Source organism: Littorina saxatilis, linkage group LG5 (genome assembly GCF_037325665.1).
Source record: "Littorina saxatilis isolate snail1 linkage group LG5, US_GU_Lsax_2.0, whole genome shotgun sequence".
Lineage (NCBI taxonomy): Eukaryota > Metazoa > Mollusca > Gastropoda > Littorinimorpha > Littorinidae > Littorina > Littorina saxatilis.
This window is the reverse complement of record NC_090249.1, coordinates 24,894,489-24,917,486: the sequence shown is the minus strand read 5'-3', so window position 1 is coordinate 24,917,486 and position 22,998 is coordinate 24,894,489. Positions and strand designations below refer to the sequence as shown.

Below are 22,998 nucleotides of genomic sequence, written 5' to 3'. Positions count from 1 at the left end.
CAGGGATATGATGTACATGTTGTATGTACATAGCATCTTTATGTTGGATCTAATCTTTTTTTGCATTTTGCTTTTATTGTATACATGTATTAAACTATTACGTATTTGTTTAAACCAGAACAAAAAGTAGAATTTGCACAATATAAAAAATATATATATTACAATGTATACGTAACCTTTTTTTTTTAAATTCATAATCATATTCTTTTGTGTTATTTTTCAGTCCAAGTACATTGCAGAGTGTATTGATGAGATCAAGCAGGAACTCAAGCAGGATAACTTGGCAATCAAAGCCAATGCTGTCAACAAACTGGCCTATGTAAGTGCATTTCAGGCGAAACTGTGAGGCAGTATAGTATACAGTGGTACCTGCAATGACGGATCCCTCTGTTTAGAGGACACCTATTGTGAAAGGACACCTTATATGTTAATTGTTATCCCTTTGTCTGTTATTGTTAGGTTTTTTTGGCCAAAATGTACCTGTCATGAAAATGCAAAGGCAACCTGCAATGTAATATTTAATTCATACACAGGGACACATGGTTTCAAGTGTGTCCCTTTGTCACAGGTGTCAGTGTAGTTAGAAATATGAACTTCGTAAGAATGTATTTTGCCTTGTCATGAGGAAGAATGACAAGAAAATTTAAAGCTAACACAAGAACATGAACTAATCTGACAATTTACTTTTTAAAGCATTATTATTTTTGTAAGCACTAGTTTCAATTTACGGGATAGTTCAACAAATGAATACACAATAAAATGATGTGACAGAATTTATATTTTACTTCTGAGTCTGATTGTGAGTACAGAAATTTTGTTGTGTGATTTTGTGCTAACTTGACCACTAGCATTGTGATCCTTGGGTTCTTGACTACCTGATTTCCTGTGAATGTTATGCTGTTCCTCACATTTTAGGAAAGGTGTGTAAAAGAAAAGATCAGAAACCAGTGACTTACCATCTATTATTCTTGCAGCTCCAAATGTTAGGGTATGACATCAGCTGGGCAGCCTTCAACATCATTGAAGTGATGAGCTCCACAAAGTTTACCTTCAAGGTACTGTAACTGGAAAAGTGGAATGTATTTTCTGTGAGAATAGAGTATTGTGTGTGGAAAGAGTGACGTTTTCATAAATTGTTACTTTTTCAGAGAGAGTATCGTACTGATTCAGTGATTGGCTCTCTTCGTGCGTACTAAGTTACTGGTTTTAAAGCAAGCGAGAGTCTACTTTCAGAGTTTCACTAGTTTTACATTCTTGTGAACCTTCCCATATATGGATCATATTTGCATCCATACAATCTGTTGATATGAATCATGATGTGAGCATGCTAAAATTGAAAGGGTCAGTGGTTATGAAGTGAATTAAGGGGGATACCTTGATCTAATCTGAAAGAGAACTTGAGAAAAAGGATGTGTGTGGTAAAACCCAAGTATGGTACAATTTTATTCATTGTTCATGTTCGAAAATGATAGAAGTACACTTTCATGCATTGTTGAATTTGTTCATGATTTAACTTTTTCCAGAGAGTGGGGTACCTGGCAGCTTCCCAGTGTTTTCATGATGGAACAGACGTGCTCATGCTGACAACTAACATGATCAGAAAGGTAGGTCCATATGCATTGCCTGGATCGCAACATGAGCAAGGATCCTGATATTCTCAGTCAGTGTTTTTGTGTGACCTTCGTTTGCAATTGCATGTACTAATACTATTTCAATTAAAAATGAAACAGGTCTTTCTGTGATACGTAGTTGTCGTGTTTATGCCTAAAAATAGTGTAATGCCTAATAATGGTTTACAAAGCGTACTAATCGGTAGACATTTGCTTTATTTTCTCTTTAACATACTGCTTTTCACATTTGTGAATGGCTAACAAAAAATTCCTTCAGACACAGTGCTCAAACTTTGGCCTCACTACAATACAAAAAACAAAACAAATCTCTTGCTGACTTGTGGGAGAAAGTTATAGGGGAAAGCTATTTAATCATATATCTTCAGATTCTTCCTCTTACTGTGGCACTTTCTGTAATTAACTGATTTGAATATATATCTTCTTTACTTTGAATTGAAGCAATGCTTACGTAGACACTGTTCTGAATTACTAATGTGTAACACTTGGATAAAAGGAAAAGGAGCTTGTTCATTACGTTAACAAGGGTGTTTATTGTTCTTGGAGAAGCAGTAGCAAAGTTTGGATAGCTTAGTTTGGGTGTGATTAGTAATTAAATGTTGCAGTTGTTTGCATCACTACCCCCCGCGGGTTAGGGGGAAGAATTTACCCGATGCTCCCCAGCATGTCGTAAGAGGCGACTAACGGATTCTGTTTCTCCTTTTACCCTTGTTAAGTGTTTCTTGTATAGAATATAGTCAATGTTTGTAAAGATTTTAGTCAAGCAGTATGTAAGAAATGTTAAGTCCTTTGTACTGGAAACTTGCATTCTCCCAGTAAGGTAATATATTGTACTACGTTGCAAGCCCCTGGACGGCTGGAGCAATATTTTGATTAGTGCTTTTGTGAACAAGAAACAATTAACAAGTGGCTCTATCCCATCTCCCCCCCTTTCCCCGTCGCGATATAACCTTCGTGGTTGAAAACGACGTTAAACACCAAATAAAGAAAGAAAAGAAAGTTTGCATCACTCACTGTTTTGAATTGTGGTTTTATTTATCTCTTTCTTTCTTTATTGTTGACAGCCACATGAAGTTGTACAAAGCATTGTGTGTTAATTGTCATTATTTCTTTTTTTTCTTTTTTTCCTTGATTGTGTGAATCATGTCACATGGACACAACTTGTACTAACCGTTGAGTGCAGTGCATAGAACAATATAACCATTAGCTGACCAGCAGTAGTACAATATATTAATACATTTTATTATGTGGACTCACTATGAAAAATTGTCATCTTACTCAGCATGGCTTTGCATTGTTTCATGTTTGTAGGTAAAAATGATAATCTGAATCCCTGGGGTGCAATTTAAAAAATATTCTCTGTTAAATATGCCCTGCATTGTATGGGCAATGAATGTCTGTTACTTGTTAGTATATTTTCAGTCAGTTTTGCTGAAGCCCAACAGAGCGCTGCAGCTTTGTGTGGCAATTATTTGAGTGATCCTTTAGCCTGTTGCTGTATGTTGTGTGTGATATATTTAAAGCTACATATTCCCACATGTATGTGTATCATTGCCTTACACAGCATTAGCTTTGTTCTTTGTTGTCTTTTCTGTCTCTGAAGGAGTTTGTCAACTCAGTAAGTGTGCCTGGTTTGTGGATGGTGGTTGTACACTAGAGTTTTGTAGAATGTGCAATTTTTGACTCCCTGTGCATCTTGCAATGGCCGGCAGCTGTGCATTGGATTCCCTTTTATTTGTTGGGACGGTGTCTTGGAGATTCAAGTAAATAGCTGAGACTTTGGTATGATTTTGTTGAAGGTCAGTTTTCATGGCGGAAGCATCATGAACAGTGGGAATTTTTTGAATGGGTGATTTGATTTCAACTTCTGTTTCCTATTAGTGTAGAACTCCTTCAAGCTCCCTTGTCCTGTCATCTTGATTATAAGTTTTTTAATGTTTTCTTTTAGGGTCTTCAGTCCTGCCATGCTTTTGACATGTTTTTCTTATTTCTCTGTCAATTATACTCAATCATCAGGGTTTTGACATTTTTATTTTGGAATGTGTTGCGCACATGAACATCTGATTCTGGTCATTATTAGTTTGGTCATATTTATTTTATTTTGTATAAGCAGATAGAGACAATTGTGCCTCTTTCGAAATACACATGAGCTTTTACTTTCATGACTTGCTTCTTTTCTCTATCAGCTAAAGTAGTTGTATGCTGCTTATATTTCTCTAGCAACGAAGCCTCGATCTTACATGTTTTGCCGTATTTCCATTGTACACAGGTCATCTGCAAAGTGTTCAAATTCAACCACATATGCCCATGTTTATCTATGTGATCGACGGGCGCAGTGGTAAGACGTCGGCCTCCTAATCGGGAGGTCATGAGTTCGAATCCCGGTCACTGCCACCTGGTGGGTTAAGAGTGGAGATTTTTCCGATCTCCCAGGTCAACTTATGTGCAGACCTGTTAGTGACTTAACCCCCTTCGTGTGTACACGCAAGCACAAGACCAAGTGCGCACGGAAAAGATCCTGTAATCCATGTCAGAGTTCGGTGGGTTATAGAAACATGAAAATACCCAGCATGCCTCCCCCGAAATCGGCGTATGCTGCCTGAATGGCGGGGTAAAAACGGTCATACACGTAAAAATCCACTCGTGCTAAAAACATGAGTGAACGTGGGAGTCTAAGCCCATGAACGAAGAAGAAGAAGAAGAAGATACTATGTGATATTGACGAAGTACCTTTTAAAATGAAATGCAAACACTAGCTCAACAAAAACAACATTTTAAATTTATCTATAATGTATAATTACCAGATCAGAGTTTAAAAATAGCACACATTTAAAAAGACCTAACAGTCAAGTTTCTACCTTTGTTATCTTGCCAAAATGTGCCAACAAAGCAAAACAAATACACCTATTCAATCTGAAAGTGACTTCAACTTAGCTTATCAACTCGAAGGTCATCAAGTGATTCAGGGTGAGTAACTATCCCCCCAAAATTGATGATCAATTCCAAAAGCAAAATGGTTAAGCCTTCTTGACAAGAGAAATATAACAATATAAGCTTTCTGTTTTGTTCCTCTGTTTTTTTTTAAAGTGAGTGTTTAAAGCTAGCGCGAAAGAGAAGTAGCTTGAATTTATTGTTATGGTGTTCACCTGCAGAAGGTTTTGGTGAGTGGAGAACAGGAATCAGCAGGTTTGTTTTGCAAAAAAGTTTTTTTTTTTATGAAAATGTCCCCCAATAAGGTATGAATCGGTTGCTTGTGCAAAACTCTTTTAGTAAAATTTGCATATCAAATATCCATTGGGCCCATTTTTGAGTATTCGATTGCCAGAGGATCAGGAATACCTTATTATGGTCCATAGGAAAATTATCTAAGCTATTCTGGACTTGAGGTGTGTAACCTATGTAATGTTTGGGTTGAAAACTGTACTGGAAAGGAGGATGCATGTTATTTTGGTGTTGATGTAATACTGCTTTGGTTTGCACTTGGAATGCTGCAAATCTCAGTTTAGATATATATTTGAGATGTTCAGTTCTTAATTTTGTGCTTAATTTTTCTTTTTTTCCCCAACCTAATTCAGGAAATTTAAAGATGGTGGTATCTTTTGTATACTAGTTGCTACAAGGCGAAACCTGTTGTTTAATGTTGATGTTACATGTTTTTCTAAATATGTCATTCTTCTTATTTTATTTTAGCATTTTTATATCTTGATCTGTAGTTAGAGCAGCTAGAACAAGTTATTCTCACGCTATCTGTTCCTGAAGTTGAGGCTTTATAGCTTTTTTCTTTCAATCTATGATTGTTAATGAAAAGACTGAAAATGCAGATCTTAGAGTAAAAGAATGATATGGTCTATTTATACTTATGGGATCCTGTCGCATGTGTTCAAATGGAAAAAAATAGAAAGTGAAAAAAGATCTGGGACAGGAACTTTGGTGAGGGAGGGGCAGTTTGCGTGCGCCCCTTTGTTTTTTTTTTCTCTTTGTCTGTTTGTTCTTGTCTTAATTTATTTTTGCTTTGTTGTGTTGTTTGTCATGCCTTAGAGAATGGTTTTTTGGGTTCGTTTAGACTGTGTAGCATTGCATTAGCACACCACACACTGTATGCTTGTACATTTTACCCGTTTTGGTCGTAATCTGTAAAGATGATCACTGAATTTCAGAGCATGTATTGAAGCTTTTATTTCTTTAATGTGGATGCACCTGTTCACTATATATCTGTCCATTTGTTATGAGAAACTCTTCTGTACATTATGAAACAAAATTGTTTGAGGACTGCAACGTTTATAAACATAATGTCAAACTCTTGAGGTACAAAAGCCACAGTTTAGTGGTGATAGCTTGGAAACAGGTAGGTTGGTGGGAACTGAACTGCTTGTTTTCTTGTAATGTTTGTTTTAAACTTGAAATTTGTAGCGAATACTTTTTGTTTACTTAATAATAGAAACAGAGAGCTTTTTGAATAAGAACAGATTGCCTTCCGTGTTATCAAATGAACTGCTTTATCAAGAAGTTTTGTGCCACTGAGCATTGCTATTCTCGTGTTAATTTGAGTTTGTGTGTTGTATTCTTTAACTGCCTGCTGAGAATGCCCCAAGAGAAGATACGTTTTGGTCTGTTGTAGGTTTCAGAACAGAATGCCTTTGCAGGGCTAACACCTTTCCGGTTCTCGCCGGAAATCCGGTTTTTGAAAACTTGCAAAACCGGAAAATACGGTTTCTTAAAGTAAAACTTTAAAAACATATTTTTGTTTTTGTTTGGATGGTTGCTGGAGGCAAAATGTGTATTTTAGAATTTATTAACATACATGTTGGTACCAAGAGAGGCTGTTCTTTGCCTCTACAAGATAAAACAAAAAGCCTCAGCTTCTGGGGGGCATTGCCCCCCAGACCCACTAGCAGGCCGTTGACCCTGCCGCCGTGGACCCTGGCCGTTCAGGTTTTTCACTTTATTTGGTGTTAGCCCTGCCTTTCTTCTCCTTTCAGCCTTGTACCTCAATTGCACAATTGTTGAAAGCTTTTATTTTGGAGTCTTTTCCAGGTTTTAAAAATGGAGGATTACTGTGAGTTTTTATAAAACATCCGACTGTCTTAATTTTCTTGATTGCTTCTCTCTGTTGCTGGCAGTACTTGAGATTTTAAATGATATCATGTTATGTTAAGTTTAAACAAATGCAAGTTTTGAATTAGATTTAGACACTGTTGTTTCCTTAAAAAAAAAAAAACACCCACCAAATTGTAAGTGTTGGATGGGAGTATTCACTGTTTAAATTAATTCAAGGAATTGCTAGTACATGGAACACAGGACAGGAAAACAGGCAGAACCCCAAACAAATAGACGAATTCCAAACGTAACTCCGTCGGGTTTGCATGGGTTGTGGGAGTTGAGTGACCTTTTCTTGCAAAACCTTCGACAAACAAAGGATGGACCAATCACTAGCGAGAGGTCTGTCAAAAACACGTGCTACGGTCAACGTGTTTCCGACAGACCCCTCGCTAGTGATTGGTCCATCCTTTGTTTGTCAGAGGTTTTGCAAGAAAAGGTCACTCTTCCACAACACCTACAAACCCGAGGAGTTATTTCCAAAAATTGTCTATTGACTAGAGTTGTAGGATACAAAGGTCACATTTTCTTGTCATTAGTTCGGATGATTTATGAAAGTGGAGTTTGTCACTTTGTATGTTGAAGTAGTGTAACTGTATGTGTATGTAAAGCTTACACTCACTGGTATGTAAAAATGCTCTAAAAGGTGTGTCTGGACAATTTGTTACAGTTCAATTGATCGGGTAAGTATCGAGCTAATAGATTGTTATATATTTTTAGTGCAATAATTCAACAAGCTCTTATGCAACATTTTGCAACTGATCAACATTTTTGTTAATATATATGTCTTGTTATGCAGCAGCATATTGCAGTGTGGAGTAAGTGACTTTGATGTTAGAGTGATTGAGTTGCTTGAAACCTTGTGTGCACATTGTGTGTTGACAGGACATGAGCAGCGTCAATACTTACGATGCGGGTGTGGCTCTGAGCGGCTTGTCTTGCTTCATCACCAGCGATCTTGCGCGGGACCTTGCCAACGACATCATGACTCTGGTAGGTGCCACACCAAATCTAGTAAAGCTTTGATACTCATAGGATTCAATGGTTAGCAGTCTCATGGAATATTTGCGGGCTGGGGGGGGTTGGGATTCCAGTTTCAGCGTTGAGGGACCGTTCACTTTTATAACAGAAAGAAAAACGACAATGGATTTCTACAGTTTCAGTTTTGTTGTTGCGATTTGTCAGCTCCAAGAACTTTCATTCAGGACTGAAATCTGGAGCACTGAAGAGGAAACTGACATGCAGTGCCCTTTTATATTAATTGGTTTTTTTTCTTCTTTTTTTTCTTTCTTTCTTTACCAGTGCAGATCGAGATGACGTTGTCCAAGTTGTCGTCTTGCTTTGTTTGTTTTTTTTGACTCACATGCGAAGCAAAAGTGAGTCTATGTACTCACCCGAGTCGTCCGTCCGTCCGGAAAACTTTAACGTTGGATATTTCTTGGGCACTATTCAGTCTATCAGTACCAAATTTGGCAAGATGGTGTATGATGACAAGGCCCCAAAAAACATACATAGCATCTTGACCTTGCTTCAAGGTCAAGGTCGCAGGGGCCATTAATGTTGCCTAAAAAACAGCTATTTTTCCCATTTTTCCCATTTTCTCTGAAGTTTTTGAGATTCAATACCTCACCTATATATGATATATAGGGCAAAGTAAGCCCCATCTTTTGATACCAGTTTGGTTTACCTTGCTTCAAGGTCAAGGTCACAGGAGCTCTTCAAAGTTGGATTGTATACATATTTTGAAGTGACCTTGACCCTGAACTGTGGAAGATAACTGTTTCAAACTTAAAAATTATGTGGGGCACATGTTATGCTTTCATCATGAGACACATTTGGTCACATATGATCAAGGTCAAGGTCACTTTGACCCTTATGAAATGTGACCAAAATAAGGTAGTGAACCACTAAAAGTGACCATATCTCATGGTAGAAAGAGTCAATAAGCACCATTGTACTTCCTATGTCTTGAATTAACAGCTTTGTGTTGCATGACCTTGGATGATCTTGACCTTGGGTCAAGGTCACATGTATTTTGGTAGGAAAAATGTGTAAAGCATGTGAGTCGTATGGGCTTTGCCCTTCTTGTTTCTTTTTTCTTTACCTATTTGATTTGTGCGTGCAGATGACGTCGTCCAAGCCGTACCTGCGTAAGAAGGCGGTGCTGATCATGTACAAGGTGTTTCTGCAGTTCCCAGAGGCCCTCAGGCCGGCCTTCCCTCGCCTGAAGGAGAAACTGGAAGACCCTGATCCTGGTCAGTTGTGCACAGATTGTACAGTAGAACCCCCCTTTTAAGACCTTTACAAATCTGAGAAAATGAGGTCTTAAAAAGGAGGAAGTATTAAAATGGATGGAAATATACAGAGGTTATGAACAGAACATCTGAAAAAGCAAGGTCTTAAAAGGGAGGAAGTCTTAAATTGGGGATGGATTCCACTGTATCACAGGAACATCTTGCTTTGTCTTTCCTTGTTCACACTGGAATAGAAGTTCCCATCCGGAAATCACGGATTCTTGATTAATAAGATATGATTTCCTGATGTTTTTTCTGGTGTTCACACCATTCAGGGTGTTGAAATCGTAGAGCAAAACTTGAAAAAGTCGGAGCTACCAGTATTCTGCAGGTACATTTTCCTGATTGTTTAACATAATCAACTTTTATCTCTGTTCATAATGCTGTGTGTATGATACTGCTCTCTGGCACTCGGGAGTGCCAGATATTGTAAGCCAGCTACTTAGTACTAGTTCTAGTGCTTTAAAAATTTTTGTAATGATGACTTATTTTTTATTGATTTAGGCCACTTGAAGTTTGGAGGATTAGCCTGAGGCTTACGGGTTATGAATAAATTAAGTTACACTGAATCAGAGAGAGAAATAAGGATGTAATAAAGATCTAGAATTGATGTGGGGGGTGGTCAACAAAAGGAACTTTCAGTACCACTGATGCCATACGTTTGTTTTGTGCAGAAAGAGGGAGAATCACTGAATTAAGTGCTCCCTGGAATTTTTGCCATTGTTAAAGAGTCATTCTTGTTTGCAGGCGTGCAGTCAGCAGCGGTGAACGTGATCTGCGAGCTGGCGCGGAAGAACCCCAAGAACTACCTGTCACTGGCCCCACTCTTCTTCAAACTGATGACCACCTCCACCAACAACTGGGTCCTCATCAAGATCATCAAACTGGTCAGTGCAAGCTTATTTGCAGGGGCAGGGAAAGAGTTCAGTCGGTGGTGTGTTGACTTTAAATCAAGTTAGTCTCTATCGGTGTATGTTTGAATCCCGGGTTAGGCGAGGGGTTGATTTCCCAGAGTCAACTTTGTTCAGACACTCCTCTGTGTCTAAACACCTCCGCATGCGAACTAAACTATAAATCTCCCATATAAATAAATAAATAAAATTAAAACGATCCCAAGTGCACAGCAAGAATCTCAGGGCGTGGAAACCAAATTTGAAGCAGATCCATCGAGAACTTTGGCCGTGCATCGCGAAGTGACAGACAGACAGACACACACAAGCTGTATATAGATATAGATGATCATCACAAAGGATTACCTTTGTTTCCCTCCAAACAATCTCCATGTCTTCTCATAATGTGATAGTCTTGAGCTGAATTAACAAAAAAATCAGCAGTGTTCTTTGTATTCATTTGTTTAACCCTGAATTGTGGTGTGTGTATGTATGCAGTTTGGAGCACTGACCCCACTGGAGCCAAGGTTAGGCAAGAAGCTGATTGAACCTCTCACCAACCTCATACACAGGTGAGATTTGTTGGTGTGTTGAAGCTTTTTGTTAGATCTAGAGGGTCAGTGTGCTGACAGTGAAAAGTGCGTTTTGACATGAATAAAATTTAGATCTAGACCTATCTATACTGTACGTTTGACCTTATTGAGAGTACTTCTTTTTATGTTGGTGTCTTCAGTTCGTGCAACGGTTGATCCTAGAAATGGGATTTATGTGGCTTGCTCATTCAGTGTGGATATCATAAACAAACAAGCTTACATTCCAACAAACAAGGAAAAAAATCATGTGCTTTTGGTTTGTTCAGCTTAAAAAACCTTGATCTGGTCCAGGAAGGCGGGCATATTTTGTTTCACATTTATTTCAAATAGTCTATTATTAACATGTTCTGAATTTGGTTGAAGGTTTTTTTGTAACTACATAATTATTCTGTTTTTCAGCACCTCTGCCATGTCTCTACTGTACGAATGTATCAACACGGTGATAGCAGGTCAGTTAGCAGTGTGTATATACTTTGGCTTGTGCTGGAGTTTGCATATGTACATCACACTGTGCCCCTCTGAAATGATTTGTTAGAATTGTAAAGAAGAAACAGAAAGAAGGACTTTTGCTTAAAAAGATTATGTTGTCATTGAATTTTGAATTTCATTTTTCGTTTGCATTTGAGATTAAAGGAATGTTTGAGCAGAGAGAAATGAACAAGGATGAAACATAGAAGAACAGTTCAGATTAGACATATTTTAAAGAAAATTAGTTTGTGTTTCAATATCTATTTCTGGCTTCTATAAGCAGTAGTTTTGGTTTGATTTGATAATCTCATAATGGTAATGGTCAGGTAAATATTGTAGAATCAGCTATGTGGGGTGGTACGCATTCAGTTTTATCAGATGGTTTGAACAAATAAATTAAAGCAAAATGATAAAACAAGGAAGTTTGCTTCAAAGTTCTTGGAATCCTCTGTTCCAGTGACTGGCCATTGCCAATGAGTCATAAATAACACTTCACCCTGCAGATAGCTGATTCTTCACGATCATTGTTTGGTTGAAACTTTGATAATAAAGGGATGTTTTTATGTGCAGAGTAATACAGATGCATAGACACATTTCGACTAGTGGTTTCATTTTCAAGGCAGTTCCAGTAAGGACGCGGCTAGGTCCATGTCAGTTGCTTAAGTTCTTTGACAGATATGTAAAATGTAGGAACCTTGAATGTTGAAGCATGAAATTGCATTGTCTGTTATGTTTTTGTAATAAACTGCATGCTAGTGGCATGCTGTTTTGAACAGTTACACGTACATGACAAGTGACAAAGCATGCTTCATGGAACTGCCTTGGTACTGAGAACAAAGAGGGGTTGGGAAGGGGGGCTAATAAACAACAAAATGTTTGAGGTTTTGAAATGAGTTTGATTTGACTGATGTTTTACCATGACAATTTTCTTTTTTTTGCGCTGAGAGAGATGACAGATATGATTTGCTGCTGACGTGGATGTTTTTTTCCTCTCACTTACAGTACTCGTTTCTATATCTTCAGGCATTCCCAACCACTCTGCTTCTATTCAGGTACATGTGCAACGTGCTTACTTCCCTTGTCTGCTAGTTGCTCCCCCTTAACGGTGACAAAACCTCTGTAGCCTTGATTTTGGAAGAAAAGTGGGAGATGAATTTTTTTGGTCAAAGTTTTTTTTTTCCAATCCATTATCATTGTTATTTTGAGTTTCCTGGTGTTCTTTTTCTTTTTTTTTCTTCTTTTTTTATGGGAAAGATATTTTATGGACATGATTTGAATTGTTTTGTTCAATAATTATGTTATGTTAGTTCGGTTCATTTTGTAATTCTTGATTATCATATATTCTTTCTTGCGTCGGTTAACCTTTTAAACTCACCATGCATACATATTTTCTTCAGTTAATATCTCACCCTTAGTTTTGGAATGCTTTTAAATGATTTTAATCAGCTCTTTTGAGTTGAGGGAACATCTTGGATTGGTGCCATTGGGGTTAGTTTGTGGGATACAATTATTTATATCATATTCTGTTTTGTTTTGTTTATTTGTTCTTTTTAATTTGATTCCCATTTAGTTTGTTTAATTTTATTTTTGGGGGGTGTCTTAATTGGCAGTACGAGATTGGGTTAGCGGTCTAATTAATTTTCATTGAATTTTCTCTCTGTTTGGGAAATAATAATAGTTTTGACAAGTTAACAAAATACTCACCCTCAGTTACAGCGCCATAACTGAATGTAATGCTTGTTGATGCATACTTGAGCCTCTTCTGTGCTGTAATGGTGCATTTGGTTTCATAACACATAATGGAGCTTTTGGTTTAGCTTGAGATTTGGAATGAAATGTTCTTATGATGCTCTTCCTTTCGGGTCTTGGGGGGTGCATTGTTCCTATCCATATACTGCATCCAGAATCGTAAATAGTTATAAAGAAAGACTAACATCCCCCAATCCTTCCAACCTTAAAAAGTCAAATGAAATCAGGTAGTTGATAAAAATAAACGAATAAAAATGAAAGTGTGTGAGTGGAAAAGTGGTGGGTTTAGATTTGTAACAAGAATAATATAAAGTTTGCTGTTTTGGCAGATGAACTTTTAGTCACACTTTAAACTGCTGACCTTAGCTGTAGTCTATATCCTCTGACGGTAAATTTGACCAGTTTTTGCAAATGTGCATGAAGGCAGTAGGTTTTTATGGGGTTTTGTCAGAGCTGCATCAATGGAAAAGAGTTTGTGTTTGGTGTGTTTCTTTTATTTCGCAGGAAACATAGTTTATTGCAGCTAAATCTCATCTCTTTAAACAGTCCTCCTGTTAATTATTTCAACATGTGTTAGGGGTAGGATTCAAAATGTCAGAATGAGAGCTTTTATGTACAGAGTGGGGATGGGAGATGACACTGAGGGTTGAGTATTCACTGTTGTCTTTGCAGCACAAGTAAGCAAACAACATCCCCCCCGGCCCCCCCCCCCACCCCCCAAAAAAAAAAGAATAAAGACAAAAAGACATGCACACTAAACAAAGAAAGTGACGAACAAACAAAACAACAAGACAGGAACTTGTGATGGTGGCTTTTCAACTGAACATGAATGCAGGCACAGCTTGATCTGTCCATCTTGCAGTGTAGTGAATAGTTAGCTACATGCACTTGCATCCGTAGAACTGGTTTTTTTTTTTAAATCTGGATTTCACACAGTAACTCTCCTGCTGAGCGCACATAGAACGTACCGCGGGAAGCATGTGGTTGCATCATTTCTGGTTTAGTTCTCTGGTGGCTTTTAATTTTCTTTCCCCTGGAAGCTTTGTGATGCAAGTACGCTCATATAACATGCCTCTATTATTAAGTAGAATTTGTTCTGTTCAGTCGAACACATTGTATTTCTGATTGGGTGTTTTCTGTGTCCTCAGTAGTTTTCTGGAAAGTTGCATTACAAAACTTGAAATTTTATCTTATATTATCTTATCTATAAGAGCGCATCAATTTTGATTTGTTTAGAATTCAATAGTAATTTGAGAATAATCAACAGATAAATTGGTGTCAATTTAAAGCTCTTGAAAATGGGATTAAAAAAAAGCTAGCCGATGGCTAAATGAAGACTTTTCAAATGTAACAATGACAACTGCAGGCACACATTTTCGTCTGTGAAACCCTGTATCTGTTGTTAGTTTATTCTGAAACCGTCTTGCTGCAGATTCAGTCAAACAGCTGAACATTGATATTATATACATTTCTTACAAAACTTGAAACATCTCTTTCATAATATGTCTTAGTTGGTGTAGTTGCTTTTCTTTGTTATTGTATTACACCTTTTTTTGTATGCATTATTGATCTAATATTGTTTTTTTCTGATTTTAGAAAGTAGAACATAATTAATTTTATATATATATTTAAAGTTTAGCAAAACAGGTGCCTGAATATTTAGATTGATAATGATATGTAATGCTCTGTTAGAGCTTTGATAAAGAATTTGGATAGAGAACTACTTGTAATTTATAGGTGGCAATATGAACCTGAGATCCGGACATTTGAAAATAAGTAACAGTTACTATGATATTTGGGAAAGGAAGAAGGCTCAATAGAAGATGTTGAAAAATAACTGTAAGGATTATTTTTAGGATTACCTTAGATTTGTAAGTAAATAAGGTTGTTGGGCAGGGGAGGGGGAGGGGGGGGGGATTATGATGTGTCTGTGATTGCTTTACTGCACTGTTTTTCATGTTTGTTTTTAGAGTTAAATTTCTGTACTTTAAAATGTTAGCTGTTCGTTTACTGGTTTAGTGACCAGTGTGCTAGAGCAGTTAGTAGAGTAGTTTGTGTTTGTTCAGTTGCCTACTTCTTATTCACAGATGTTAATGCTCAATAGACAAGTTTTGGAAACAAAAATTGCCATGTGCTTCCTCTCTCGCTGGTGACTGGCCTATAATGTCACATGGGAAATAATGTCACCTGGGGAAACTTTCCCACGTGACATTACAGGCCAGTAACTAGCCAGAGGGTGTGTCTCAAACATGTGTACAGGAAGCACATGGCAAAGTTTGTCTGCGCAAATGCAAGGGTACTCACTCTTTCACAATCCATACAAACATGACAGAGTTATTTCCGGAATTCGTCCATTAGTCAATAAGAAGCGACCATTTCACTTTTTCGGTTCCCGCAGTGGGGCACTGCGGTTATGAAATTAAAAGCCCCTCCTGTTTTTGGAACCGCAGGAGCTTTCTAGTTTGCTGTTAGGTAGATTTTTGGTTCCTCTTTCCTGTCATGCTCTCTTTTTCTTCATGAATTCTTTTCTTTTTTCTGCCTTCTTGGTCATTCACCTGTATTTTTTCCAAAAATCTCTTCTCTTGCCGCTTGTCTCACGATTCATGTATAGTTTAATCAGTTAGTGTTCTGATGTAAGTCCAGCAGTAGATAGGTTAAGCCTATTGTAACATACTGGAAACTGGTAATCTTCCAGTAGGTATTAATTTAGTTTTACTAAAGCCTGCTGGGACACAAGTAATGGGTTAGTGCATTTGTAAACAGGAATCGCTTGACAAGTGGCCCCCTTCATCCCCCCCTTCCTCGTCCTGATATGGCTCTGCGTAGTCGGCTGGACGTTAAGCAACAAATAAACAAACAAACAAACTTTTTCGGTGTGTGGGTGTCCTGCAGCTAATACAAAAAGATGTGAAAGTTACACTTTTCTCACCTCTGTAATGGTCAGCTGTGATCTAACTCCGGCATATAAAGACATGTCACATACTTGTATCTCCTAGTCCCGAGAGCAATAAATACTGCACAAAGCATCATCTATGTAACTGTGGGCATACGTTTGAAGAACAGGAATTTGTTTTAAAAATGTATATAAACGCTCTTTCTGATCACATGCACTATCACTTTAAATGACACGACCACCAGTGCTGTTGCTGCAGTCATTTTTGTGCAGGTGCGTCAACACCATGGCTTAAAGTAAACGTCCTGGAAATTAGCACGAAAGTAGTAACGTCTTTCGGGAATATAATTTGATCCCATTTTTGGGGCCTATTTACACCAGAATATTCATAAAACAACCTTCAAAAGTGTTCATTTTATGTAGAGGCAACTAAAAGAAAAACAAGAGGCGAAGCCTTCAAGGCTCACGAAAGAAATCGACAAACAGTAACACAAACTCAATCACTCCGTCACACACACACACACACACACACACACACAGTAAGCATAGGTGAAACTGTGCAAGAAAGCGAGACCCTGGATCTGCCAACTAGTCTCCGCCCGCTCACAATAACAATGACCGAGACTTTCAGTAATTCCTTTGCGTGACGTCTAACCCTCTTACGTCATAATGTGACGTCTTCAAATAGTTTCTATCACACACGTCAAACACTTTTGACCGAGACGTAATCTTCTTATGCGAGCTTTATCCATAGACTCGGAAATGTTAAAGTTTCTATCACACACACACGCACGCACGCACGCACGCACAGACAGACAAAGTTTATCATCGCATAGGCTACACTTACGTGAGCCAAAAAAATAGGTTCCATAACTGTCATCCATGTTACCGTCTTTTTCTAGTAAAAGAGAAACAATCAATGTTCCAACTTTTGTTATTGGTTTCGCCCACAAGAGCATACTACGGAAAAAATATTGGCAGGGCTCTGTCGTGAGGTGAAATGCAAGCGCCTGTCATCTACGTTACTATCATCTACATTACCTTCATGTAGCTTGAATACACACATATAATTATACTAGATGATTACCCGCTTCGCCGGGTACCGGCTTCGTCGGGAAGAAGTAGAGCCGAATACCAGGCTGCGCCTGGGACCGCCGGCTTTGCCAGCGCACAAAGGAAAGGAGATAAACGCGCAAAACACTGGAGACCTTCTAAAAATAGTAACGTGCAGTGACCTTCTAAAAATAGTAACGTAGTAACGGGAATATGGATTGACGCCACACGGAGGAAGGGAGATAATCGCGGCTGAAAACACTGGAGAAGATAAGGAAGAGTTACTGGTAGTGGATCCAGACCAAAAAAAACAAAATCGGTTCAGCGCGCACAGCGCTGCGTGCTGAGAGCACGTGTTGAAATATCTCATCGATGAGGTTGTGTCCGGGGTGTAGCTGAATACGGTGTCCAAATTTGAAAAAGATCCACCGAGAACTTTGGCCGTGCATCGCGAACAGACAGACACTAGTCGTATATATATATATATATATATACTAGAATGAATACCCGCTTCGCCGGGTAGCCGGCTTCGCCGGGAAGAAGTACTTAGAGCCGTACGCCGGCTTCGCCGGGTCCGAACAATGGACCCACCAAGCTTAGGTCCCTCCCAGATTCGTGGAATGGGAACAGCACGAAATTGATTCAGTGGCCATAATGCCATTCCTGACCATATCGAGTCCCATCCTTGTCGACGAATGTAACCGTGTTAATCACCTTTGGAGGCGAACTCCACTCAAACAGGATTGAGCAATTTATAGCTTATCTGTAAGCCCTTTCGAACTGTTATGGCTTTTCAAAGGAAGGCCAGTACATACAAATACACAAAAGCTGCCAGACTACATCACAAACAGAACTGAACAATCCCCAGGTGTTGCTCACATAGAGAGACACACACACACACACACACACACACACAAACACAGAGAAGCTGTATCTATAGAGAGATAGATGACAGTGTATTTTTCGCGTGGCTATAAATTGATTCGACCTTTGCACTTTTACAGTGAGGATAATTTACGGGTCCAATTTACGTTCTGGACACTGCGGTGACCTTCTAAAAATAGTAACAGAACGCCGGGAATATCCGAAGACGCCCCACTCAAACTATAGTGCACCATACGAAGGAAGGGAGGTAAACGCTGAAAACCTGGAGAAGATGAGAAGATAAGGAAGAGTTACTTATAATGGTGAAATGAACACAAAAACCAAAATCGGTTCAGCGCTGCGCGCTGAGAGCACGTGTTGAAATATCTCATCGATGATATTGTGTCCGGGGTGTAGCTGAATACGGTGTCCAAATTTGAAAAAGATCCACCGAGAACTTTGGCTTTGGTGTGTCGGTATGGGGGCCCGGGTAGCTGAGGTGGAACCAAAATAGCTGAGGTGGAACCAAAATCGGTTCAGCGCTGCGCGCTGAGAGCACGTGTTGAAATATCGACCAGGTTGTGTCCTGTCCCGGGTCTACCTGAATATGCCCACCAAATTTGAAGCAGATCCATCGAGAACTTTGGCCGTGCATCGCGAACTCACACACAGACACACACACAGACACACAGACACAAGTCGTATATATATATAGATAGATAATTATAGTACAACAAAATGGCTTTTTTCTGAATCATGACGGGCACTAATTATCCCATAATGGTGAATTTTTTGCTACACAAAACACAAATATTGAACAAAATAGCCACACGTTTTGGGGGGAGCTTTTCAAAATCTATTGGTCGCTTCTTGTTGACGTTCGTTAGATCTTTGTCTTCATAAGTGTGTGTGTATAATCTGTTGAAAAAAAGCCATCATCACAAATGTTTCTCTGGAATTCTATTAACGATGCTGCAAAATAAATTGTGGATAAAATTTAACGTGTATTGTCACGTTTTATTTCTTCCATTAGTGGGAAAAACAATTAAGTACATGCAGTGATAGCTAAGCACGTGTGTTTCCCAAACTCTTGTGACCTCAAGCGAAACTCTCGTGACCGCAGGCAAAACACGTCAGCAATCACTCGGGGCGAACAATCATTGCGGCAACAAATCATAAACTCTGATGTGTATATTTTCAAAAGAAATGGGGTCATATTAAGTGGACATTGAATAACATAGACATCTCAGTCAGTCATTCACTGCAGTCTCCTCCCCTCTTAAAATTCATCCAAAAGTCGGAGAAAACCGGGTCTAAAAAGGAGGGAGTCTCTAATTGGAGGTAAATTTACTGAGCTAATGAACAGAAAATCTCAGAAAGCAGGGTCTTGAAAGGGAGAGTGGGGGCAAGAGGGTGGAGTCTAAATGATTTTATTTTTTTATTTTTTTTTATTTTTAAAGGAGGGGTTCTAATCTACTGTGCATTTCTGTGGAACATGACAGTGCTAACTAAATTCAGCTGCAATTTTATTTCCTTGTTTTGTTGTTGTTGAACATGGTTTGCCGATATGTGTCGTAATAATGCAATAGATGTTAGACTGTATTTTATGTTCAGGAAGGCGATAATGATTTGTATGTGCTTGCTCTTAAAAGTAAAAACATGCACAAGGAAATGGTAATGGTTACTCTTTGACACACAAAGATACGATGCTTACACACAGATGAGCTCCATAACAGTCCAGCCTTGAAAAGATTCCACTCCTCACAGAAAGCAGCCATTTTGTTGATTTTGTTTGGTATGTGTCCATGTACAGCAGTGTTAGGAGACCCCTTACCCCATGTACAGCAGTGTTAGGAGACCCCTTACCCCATGTACAGCAGTGTTAGGAGACCCCTTACCCCATGTACAGCAGTGTTAGAAGACCCCTTACCCCATGTACAAGCTTACAACCCCAGAATCTGCTTTGTGAATTGATGGTACGATGAGTACAACAGTGTTAGGAGACCCCTTACCCCATGTACAAGCTTACAACCCCAGAATCGGCTTTGTGAATTGATGGTACGATGAGTACAGCAGTGTTAGGAGACCCCTTACCCCATGTACAAGCTTACAACCCCAGAATCGGCTTTGCGAATTGATGGTACGATGAGTACAGCAATGTTAGGAGACCCCTTACCCCATGTACAAGCTTACAACCCCAGAATCGGCTTTGTGAATTGATGGTACGATGAGTACAGCAGTGTTAGGAGACCCCTTACCCCATGTACAAGCTTACAACCCCAGAATCGGCTTTATGAATTGATGGTACGACGAGTACAGCAATGTTAGGAGACCCCTTACCCCATGTACAAGCTTACAACCCCAGAATCGGCTTTGTGAATTGATGGTACGATGAGTACAGCAGTGTTAGGAGACCCCTTACCCCATGTACAAGCTTACAACCCCAGAATCGGCTTTGTGAATTGATGGTACGATGAGTACAGCAGTGTTAGGAGACCCCTTACCCCATGTACAAGCTTACAACCCCAGAATCGTCTTTGTGAATTGATGGTACGATGAGTACAGCAGTGTTAGGAGACCCCTTACCCCATGTACAAGCTTACAACCCCAGAATCGGCTTTGCGAATTGATGGTACGATGAGTACAGCAGTGTTAGGAGACCCCTTACCCCATGTACAAGATTACAACCCCAGAATCGGCTTTGCGAATTGATGGTACGATGAGTACAGCAGTGTTAGGAGACCCCTTACCCCATGTACAAGCTTACAACCCCAGAATCGGCTTTGCGAATTGATGGTACGATGAGTACAGCAGTGTTAGGAGACCCCTTACCCCATGTACAAGCTTACAACCCCAGAATCGGCTTTGCGAATTGATGGTACGATGAGTACAGCAGTGTTAGGAGACCCCTTACCCCATGTACAAGCTTACAACCCCAGAATCGGCTTTGCGAATTGATGGTACGATGAGTACAGCAGTGTTAGGAGACCCCTTACCCCATGTACAAGCTTACAACCCCAGAATCGGCTTTGCGAATTGATGGTACGATGAGTACAGCAGTGTTAGGAGACCCCTTACCCCATGTACAAGCTTACAACCCCAGAATCGGCTTTGTGAATTGATGGTACGATGAGTACAGCAGTGTTAGGAGACCCCTTACCTCATGTACAAGCTTACAACCCCAGAATCTGCTTTGCGAATTGATGGTACGATGAGTACAGCAGTGTTAGGAGACCCCTTACCCCATGTGCTTTGGCCTAGCTGCTTTTGGTTTTGTCACTGCATGGCAAAATGATGTACGGTAACAGTACATGTATCACCAATACAGAACGTTGCGTTTGTTTGTCAGGGGGTTATAAGGTGACCGTGTACGATTTCTTGTGTGTTCGTATCACATACTTTGAGGTTGCTAAAGATTCCTTAATTATTGTGAAGGGGAAAAAACTGCTCTGGATTGTTTGAATATGCTGTCCAGTTGTTTCTGTTTTTTTTTTTAATTTTTGAAGAAAAGTAGATATCAAGAGTGCACTGTGACGGTGTAAAATGTTGAAAATTTTTGAATAAAGGTTCAACTTGAATACAATGCACACATAACTATTCACATCCATACAGTTTAAATTTTCCAGAAGTCTTGTAGTCTTGTAGAAGACAAAAAGATCTTGAAAAGCATTTCATTGGTGTCAACTATTTTTTCTGTGTTCTTCTTGAAATCTGTCTTTTGTTTTGGCATGGTTGCTCTCAGTTTTTGGTTCCATATGTTTGCAGCTTTGTGTTCAGAAACTGAGGATTCTTATTGAGGATTCAGACCAGAACTGTAAGTTGAAATTGTCCATTTAATATCATATTCTTACTCCGAATCACATTAGCATTGAGTCACCTGAGATGCTTATCACTGAAAAACGCTTACCCGGCTAAAGAATTTAAAGGGAAGCAACCCCATCACCAAAACGAAAGTGAAAGTAGCTTTGGTAATGGGCCAGTACACCGGGAGTTACCTCCCATACGGGTGTATGCCACGTCACTTCCTCTAGGAACACGTGCCTATTATCATACGTCTTTTTCACCTCGGAGAGGACGGTTCACTTTTTGACGCTCTGTGGCTGACCTTGTGTGTTTGAGTGACACCCGCCGGCCACGTTACCCAGCTTGTCTGCTCGCCTTGCCTACAGTTTGGTGAGCTCGTTCCCGTTTGTTGTTGGTTGTTTGCGCTGTTTCGTTACTGTACGTTGTCCGTTTTTTACGGACTTGTGTGTCAGTGACTTGCGTGTTTCGCCATTTTGTTGTGTGAGTTAGTTAGCTAACTCGTGTGACTTTGCTAGTAGCTCTGCGTGCCCTCTTTCTGTTTGGGCAAGTGTAGCTTTAGTATTTTGTTGACGCGTAAGCGTGTGTGTTTACTGTGTTTTCAGTCGTTTTGACTTACGTTTCAGTAAATCTTTTTACTTTGCCACGTGTTGTTGACGTTTGTGTCAGTGTCTTGCGTGTCGCCATTTTGTTGTGTGAGTTAGTTTTCTAGCTCGTGTGACTTTGTTTGTAGCTCTCCGTGCCTCTGCTTGTGGGGCAAGTTTAGCTATAGTATTTTGTTAACGCATTAGTGCGTGTGTTTACTGAATTTTCCAGTCGTTTAGACTTATGTTTCAGTAAAATTTTTTCGCGTTGCCACGTGTTGTTGTCAACATGTCTGATTCAGACAAGCGCCGTGGCAAGTCGGACCCCAAGGGGAAAATTAAGGCTAAGTCTTCCTCTTCCAAAGCAACGTTACTTGTTACAGACCAAGAGCGTAACACTTTGTTGGCTGTACCAATTTCGGCGCCTAGCGCTGTTACTACTTCTGCTTCTTTTGCGGCGCCTAGCGCTACTGTTACTTCTGCACCTGTCTCTACATCGGAGACTTCGTCTTCTTTGTTAGCACCTGGACAAGGTGCGTTGGTTTCCTCTCTGTTAAAGTCACTGGTTCCAGAAATCCGCAGCTTGGTGCAGGCAGAATTTCAGCGTTCCGTCGCCAGCAGTTCGGCGTTTCCGGCATCTGGCAGTGACGTCCGGGCATTGGCTTCCGTGTCTTTGTCCTCCACTTCCGGCTTGGAGCAGCGTCCTCCCTCTTCAGCGTCGGTTGGTAAGCAGAGCTGGTCCGATAGCCCTCGTGAGGCGCCTGGACGTTCTCCTTCGGGGGACAGCTCTTTCGCATCGGGTCACGACCGATACCTTGCTGATCTTTCATTTCCGGCGATAACCTACGAGGCCCCGGACTTGTTCGAACAGCGGCGGCAGTCGGTTTCGACTGCCGCATTTCCGGCACTTGCCGGAAGTGATGATCCGTCCGCTCCGGCACGCTACGGCGGTCGCGGCAGGATGGAGTATTCACTGACTTCCGGTCCTTCCGGATCGCGAAGTCAACCAGTGCAGTCTTCACTTCCGCATTTTGCGGTTCCGTTGACTACACTTCCGGTTTCGGCCGGAAACGCTTCTTCCTCT

The 22,998-nt window shown here is 39.8% G+C and overlaps 1 protein-coding gene across 3 annotated transcripts in view; it reads left to right on the top strand.

Annotated features, from left to right (window-relative positions):
• Window positions 1–22,998, top strand: part of LOC138966654 (AP-3 complex subunit delta-1-like) — a 65,213-nt gene that overhangs the window by 2,837 nt on the left and 39,378 nt on the right. The window contains exons 2-12 of one of the 3 annotated variants that reach the window (XM_070338950.1): window positions 224–319; window positions 975–1,055; window positions 1,524–1,604; window positions 3,232–3,246; window positions 7,611–7,718; window positions 8,851–8,980; window positions 9,767–9,906; window positions 10,408–10,481; window positions 10,902–10,951; window positions 11,994–12,022; window positions 21,295–21,343. In XM_070338950.1, coding sequence (XP_070195051.1) covers window positions 224–319; window positions 975–1,055; window positions 1,524–1,604; window positions 3,232–3,246; window positions 7,611–7,718; window positions 8,851–8,980; window positions 9,767–9,906; window positions 10,408–10,481; window positions 10,902–10,951; window positions 11,994–12,022; window positions 21,295–21,343 — 853 coding nt within the window. Of the gene's footprint in view, window positions 1–223; window positions 320–974; window positions 1,056–1,523; window positions 1,605–3,231; window positions 3,247–7,610; window positions 7,719–8,850; window positions 8,981–9,766; window positions 9,907–10,407; window positions 10,482–10,901; window positions 10,952–11,972; window positions 12,023–21,294; window positions 21,344–22,998 lie in introns of all 3 variants that reach the window. The other 2 variants (XM_070338947.1, XM_070338948.1) reach the window with 2 other exon arrangements.